This window comes from Cornus florida, unplaced genomic scaffold (genome assembly GCF_030987335.1).
Source record: "Cornus florida cultivar Cherokee Brave unplaced genomic scaffold, ASM3098733v1 CherokeeBrave_3.0.0_Hap2_Chr05, whole genome shotgun sequence".
Taxonomy (NCBI): Eukaryota; Viridiplantae; Streptophyta; class Magnoliopsida; order Cornales; family Cornaceae; genus Cornus; species Cornus florida.
In genome coordinates, this window is record NW_026775575.1 from 36483504 (window position 1) to 36489967 (window position 6464).

The 6464-nt window shown below is 32.8% G+C and overlaps 1 protein-coding gene across 1 annotated transcript; it reads right to left on the reverse strand.

The window, feature by feature from the left end:
- Nucleotides 1-2342: 2342 nt before the first annotated feature.
- Nucleotides 2343-2681, reverse strand: LOC132309139 (uncharacterized). Its single transcript, XM_059807486.1, has one exon. It carries the CDS (start codon nt 2679-2681, stop codon nt 2343-2345), a length of 339 nt encoding a protein of 112 aa, XP_059663469.1.
- Between the last annotated feature and the right edge of the window lie 3783 nt (nt 2682-6464).

Genomic DNA, 6464 nt, shown 5'->3' on the forward strand with positions numbered 1-6464 from the left:
TTCTTCAAATTCCAGAACAATCTTCTTCTTCTTCTTCCTCTCCAAAGCTCCCAACACTTGATTTGCACAACACAACCTTTGTAGAGCAGCAACTTCTCACAACGGCAGCAGTTTCGTCTTCTTCTTCTCTTCAGCCCTAAGAGACCCGTTTTGTAGCATAACGGTTACAAAATGGGTCTTATATGTATGTGTGTGTGTGTGTGTGTGTATATATATATATATATATATAATATCATATACCCAAGGGTATTTGCGATATTTCAAAAAAAATAGTAGCTGACGTCATCATTTTCCGTCGTTGACTGGCGTTGACCGTAACAGAAGGGAGGTCCATGTAGGATATTTTAAAAAGTAGGGGAGGTTCAAGTAGTGCCTGTAATTATGGCAAACCATAGGGGAGGTCTGTGTAAATTACCCCTTCTTCTAGGAATATTTTTTTTCCTAATTTAATTAATTAATTAGTGCAAAGATCCCAACGACAGAAGGCCATTTCTCATAATTTGGTGCTCCTCTCGAATGTTTATGTAATATATATATATATATATATATATATATATATATATATATATATATTCAGAATGAACATGGTATTGAAGTTTATTTGAAAAATACATGAATCCTAATTAGTTGTGACTTTTGTGTTTCAAATTTCCCAGTGTAAATAGACATTGACCTTATTCTTGTTTCAGCTTATTTTTGGGAGTATCGAAATAACCGCTCCTTAAATGTGGAATTGAAGACTATTTTGAACTAAATATTCTTCAATACCTATTTTGAACTAAATATTCCTCAATTCCTATTCTAAAGCCACCGATTCGCAACATAAGAGTTTGCGAGATTTCGATCTTTCCAAACGCAACATAAGAGTTTGTGAGATTTATTCTACGCTTAACATCACTTCCTTAACAAAATTCAGCTAAAAACCTGAATCAACTTAAATATCATTGAAGAAATTAGTTCAGTCAATAAGAAATAATACAAGTAATACCATTGGATAAGTCGGTATCACACATAGTCAAATGACCCAAATCGGTGAGTTGGAGGAGTGTTGAATACACCAAGACAAGAAACCTTTGGCTCATTGAATAAGCTTATTAATGGTATTGGAGTTCTTGATGTTTGCGTTTCTTAGATCTTTGTTTTCTAAATCCATGGTTAATACTTTTGTTTTCTAAATCCATGGTTGATACTGTAAATCTGTGAAGGAGCTTTTGTTTTGTCTTGTTTTGTTTTTTTCGTATAGTTTTAAACGAAAGAGACCAAAAAATGAATAAACAAACTATTGCCATAATATTTTTATTATATATATATATATATATATTTTTAATATTTCACAACCAAAATAATTTAATAATTTATGTTTAAAAATATTCAAATTAGATGTAAATTGACTCGTCCATTTAATATTCATCATAAATCATAAATGAAGTGATAATAAATTAAATAACCTTAAACAAAGTGATAATAAATTAATTAACCTCACTCACTCCCTTATTCATTATCAACTCAATTGCCAGCCCTATTCTAGAACATATTCCCCAAATAAACCTATTACTTAAGCTTCTACCCATATAACAGCATTCTTTAATTTTTTATTCCTCATAAATATTTTATATTACTCGATAGTATCGATTACTCCTTTTGTCCCATAATAAGGACGGAGGGAATACATAATATAATAAATTAACACTAACCCGCGGTTATAAGACCGATAAAGAAGTTATCACCCGAGGGGCAAGGAAGTCCTTTTACCTATTCTAAATAAATACACTCTATAACAATAATCATCTCGTCATTCATACCCATTCTACCGGTACAACTAAACACAATAAGGAATTAGGGACCCATAGATGTATTACATTATATGGTACAAGAAGATCAGCAATTCAGAAAAAGAAAAAAACTCAGTAGAATATATAAATATTTTTTTTTTCAAAGGCAAAAAAGTTGATTTCATTGATTCAAAAGGAAAACACAATACATATTTTGGCAGTTCACCAAGGCCGTTCTTGAATCACCGTAGGGATAGCAAAATCAAGCATTATATCACTTTTCTCTTTTAAATCCAGATGGCTCAATTTTAAATCCAGATGACTCAATACATGAGCAACAGAATTATCATTTCTACCAACCCAATTTAAGGATGCCCATTCGAACTGAGAAAGCAAAAAGCTAATATCTTCCCAAATAGCAGCGATGCAACTTTGAGGACTCTTTGAATCAAGGAGCACTTTACAATCACACTCGATAATTAAATCAAATTAGTAAAGCCCCACTCCAAACTCAGTAGAATATATATATATATATATATATATATATATATATATATATATATATATATATCACCAATCTTCACCATGAAGGGCTCTGAGAACCCAACCATGTGGAGAATCCGGATCTCCCCTCATTTCATCCTGCTTCCATATCTGAGTAGCCCTCATGAGCGCCTCCTCAGCAGTGTCAAGCTGCTCCGGCCTCCATAGCACCACACGTTCTCCTCTATAGTAATAATCTGCAAACCCATCCATGGCCCGAGTGACCGGCTTCCTCGTGTCCACCAACTCTATCTCCGACAACGGCAATGCTTTGTGGTACTTAAAGTACTCCTTGTCATCCTCCTCTTGTTCCCTCCCCTGCTCCTCTCTATCCTCTACCCACTGGATGAAACCCGTGCATCTCATGTCTTGGAGCTGGCCTATGTTGGCACTGCTAGTGGTAGTGGTGGTGGTGGTGTTGCGGCGCTTTTCTTGGGTGGTTGGATCTATGGGTAAATTAGAACTCTCCCTTCCCTTTTTTCCTAACAAACACAGTCAATCCAGTTTACTCTCTTCTCTTCCATCCAACGCAACAAAAAGGGGGAAAGAGTGAAGGACACAATCTCTTCTCTACGGATGTCTCATCTATCCATTATTCGCTCCCTCCATCCAATTTTTTCCCTTCCTATAGAATGAAGCATAATGGAAAGGTGAAAATGCTTGGGAAATAGGGAAATGATAAAAACTTTTTTACTCGGAAGGGAAAGATAACCAACAAAACATAGTAGGTATAATAGTAGGTAATTACACGAGGGATAAAGTAGTAGATGTGAGAAGACAAGCAAATGAATAAATAACTATTAAAATTGTCTTAGATGAAAATATCTTGAATACATTAAGTGCGTAAGTGCCTCAAGGAGCATTAGATGACAACACAAAGAAACTATTTAGGACTCGTTAGATGAATTTATATAATCTCTACCTAATCATGAAAACACATTTGTAAAGGGTGATTTTAATGGACAATGAGGTGTGGATAGGATATGATCTATATGTATCCATGGAGGATATTGTTTTCGGGAACGTAATGAGATAGGTGAAACACTTTTAGAATTTGCAAAAACATGCAAGTTAGCGATAGCAAACACTTTTTTAAAAAAGAAAAGAACATTTAATAACATTTGAAAGTGAAACATATATAGCGCAAGCTTGTATAAAAGAAGGGAATGGGCCACATATAAAGATTGCATAATAATTCTCGGGGGAGTACTCACAAACCAACATCGCTTATTAACTTTAGACATATTAATTGAAAGGTTTTAGTATAAAAAGGGATATATAAACGTTAAGTGGAAAGAATTAAAAGGTAGTAAATACAACCATGTTTAAAGAATAAGCCTTATAAGGAAAGCAATGGGATTGGAACGATGATGTAAATAACTTTTGGCTCAAAATGGCAAATCATATTATAAAGAATAAGCATCGCTCAACATATTTGTTCCTTCACCCCAAGATTCATTCAATAAGATATAGCCATATAGGTTGTTTGTACCTATATTAAGCCCGATGCCCCTAGGCTTACTACACTTGATATAATTAGGAATTTAGGATTTAAATTTATAAACTATTATGGTTACATGTATAAAGCACTCCAACAGTATGATGCAAAACAGTAAACTAATTCATATCACCCAAGGAACAAAATTAATATAATAAACGTGCAATGCAATTCACTTAATACGTAACGTGCAAGAAATGTTGGGGCATCTCGAATCAATCCCCAAAGCTTCACATATAATGGAAAGCTAAAACTACCAGGATCAACATATGTGCCATGAGACTTCTTGAATTATCATTTCCAAAAGTTACTCTCTAGATCTCCAACACGAGATTGTTCTTTTCATGAGTAAGACTTCCAAGAAGATAGAACTAATTTAGTCCAAGAGGAGAGCAGAAAATCTAAGGATGGTGTGTGGAGATATTTACAAGGAAATATATAATATTTAATAAACAAGGAAATATAGGCTGGCAATCAGTATGCGCAACAGATTACTAAAATGAATTAGATAAATATTGGATTATGCATATAAACCTAGCTATAATTATCTAAGAATCATTATCAATTGAATTATCGTAACTCAACCATTATTCTAAATAAACAATAACTCCTCATAATGCTTTTATAGGAGTTTTTCATGCACCACATTCAAAAAAGGTTTAATCCAAATTTTGTAACAGCGGCCCTTTGAGACTCAATTGAAATCGAAATCCTAAACCTTCTTTCAACACTAAAAGACCTAAGGCATAATGTTTCAGCCATATACTCACATACAAAATTAAGATAAAATCCCGATTCTCAAAAGAAATATAATTTGACAATGACAAAAACCTGCAATCAAATTAGTATGAATTTTTACTTTCATTGAGTCATTTGAAATATTTCTTATACGCTTAAAACCTTTTCTACTTATTATGCATGTAATTAAATAATTATCAGTGTAAAAATCAACAACCTAGTATCACGTTCGCCATCATAAATAAAGCATGCCTTATACTTTAATAATAAACGACCTATATCTTTTCAAAACACAAAGAACTTTTGATTAGTGAAGTTAATCAAAAGTTTAAACCAACTGGCATAAAACCATTGGTGAACAACTTTGGGGAGTTTAACAGGTACTCCCTCTGTCCCAATTTAGTTGTCCGTCTTTCCTTTTGAGACAAATTTTTAATCCATTCGTAATGTTTCAGCATTGTAAGGACACACAGTGGATAATTTAATAGATTTGAAATCAAACAATTTGAGTTTACATAAAAAGGTTGGCTGTGGAAATTAGCTAACATGATTTTCAAATAAACTCTTTATAAGCACCATACTATTTGATAGCCAAACGTGTAATTATCTTAATATCCATTCATTTGAAATTCATCAAACTATATTTATTACAACATTGAACCCACACCCCTTCTTTTAGAATACTTCAATCCAAAGGAACCTAAAAGCTTTCAACCGACTTGGACCCAAAATAAAGAATTAAAATTACTTTTATTGATCGAATTAAATTTTTTTTTTTTTTTTAATTTTACCCTCAATTTTCTAACTTTGAATATATCTTTTAATTCATATTCTCCATTCTATCTCTCTGTTTTATAACCCCAATAACTCCACTCTACTTAAAATATATCCATTTCATTTCTTCTTCTACGTCTTTTTAATATACATATACATATATATATATATATATATATATATAATTTCATGTTTGTGACCAAATAGTAGAATATGAGAAATAATTATTTTAGTCTATTCTATTCCTTGAACGAAACATAGCCTAATGTCATTGAATGTTTAGCATAAGTAAACATGTAATGACCCAGTCATTTTCATTCCTTTCTTTTTTTTCGATAATTTCTTTTTTCATCTTTTTCCTTATTTCATCTTTTTCCCATTTATCGTTTTCCTTTGCATAACAACACTTTTTATGCTTGGATTTGATCATAGCTTTGCATGCATCCATAATATTTGATTTCTAAGATATTTGTATTTTTACTTTCATAGGAAAACATGTTAGTTGCTTACTTTTTTCATAAAGGGCATGGACGCATAATTTCTTGAAAATATTCTTGATTTTTGAGATTTTAGTGTAATTATGTAAAATAATTATTTTTCGTCTTAAGGACCATTTTATAATTTAATTTGGAAGATATTTTGAAAAAAGACCTTTTTGTAATTTTCGAGAAGTGTGACAAGTGTCACACTCTCATGGAACCACTTGTTGGCATTGGGGTGGAGTTACTTGGAAGCTTAATCTTTTGACATGTGGAGGGTGGAGATTTACCCACTTGTTGGCCTATGATAGGTGCACATGTTGGCTTGGATAGTTGATAAGTGTAGGTGTAGGATTAAGTCTTAAAAGAAGTTATGGATTAGTGACAAATGTAGATTCCAAATTAAGTCTTGCATTAGCGTGTGTGTGTGAGAGGTAGTGTAAGAGCACATAGTGAGTGGAGGAATACTAAATCCTCCACTCACCACATTTCATTTCATCTTCCTCACTCCCTTTACTCTCAAAACCCTAACCTAGCCACCATTGAAGAAAAGCTTGGCTTAGGGCTTATCATTGCATTTTGGCCTCCTTCCACTCACCTTAGACCTTTAACCTTGGGAAGTAAAAGTTTCCTCTCACTCTCCTCTACAAAACCCTAATT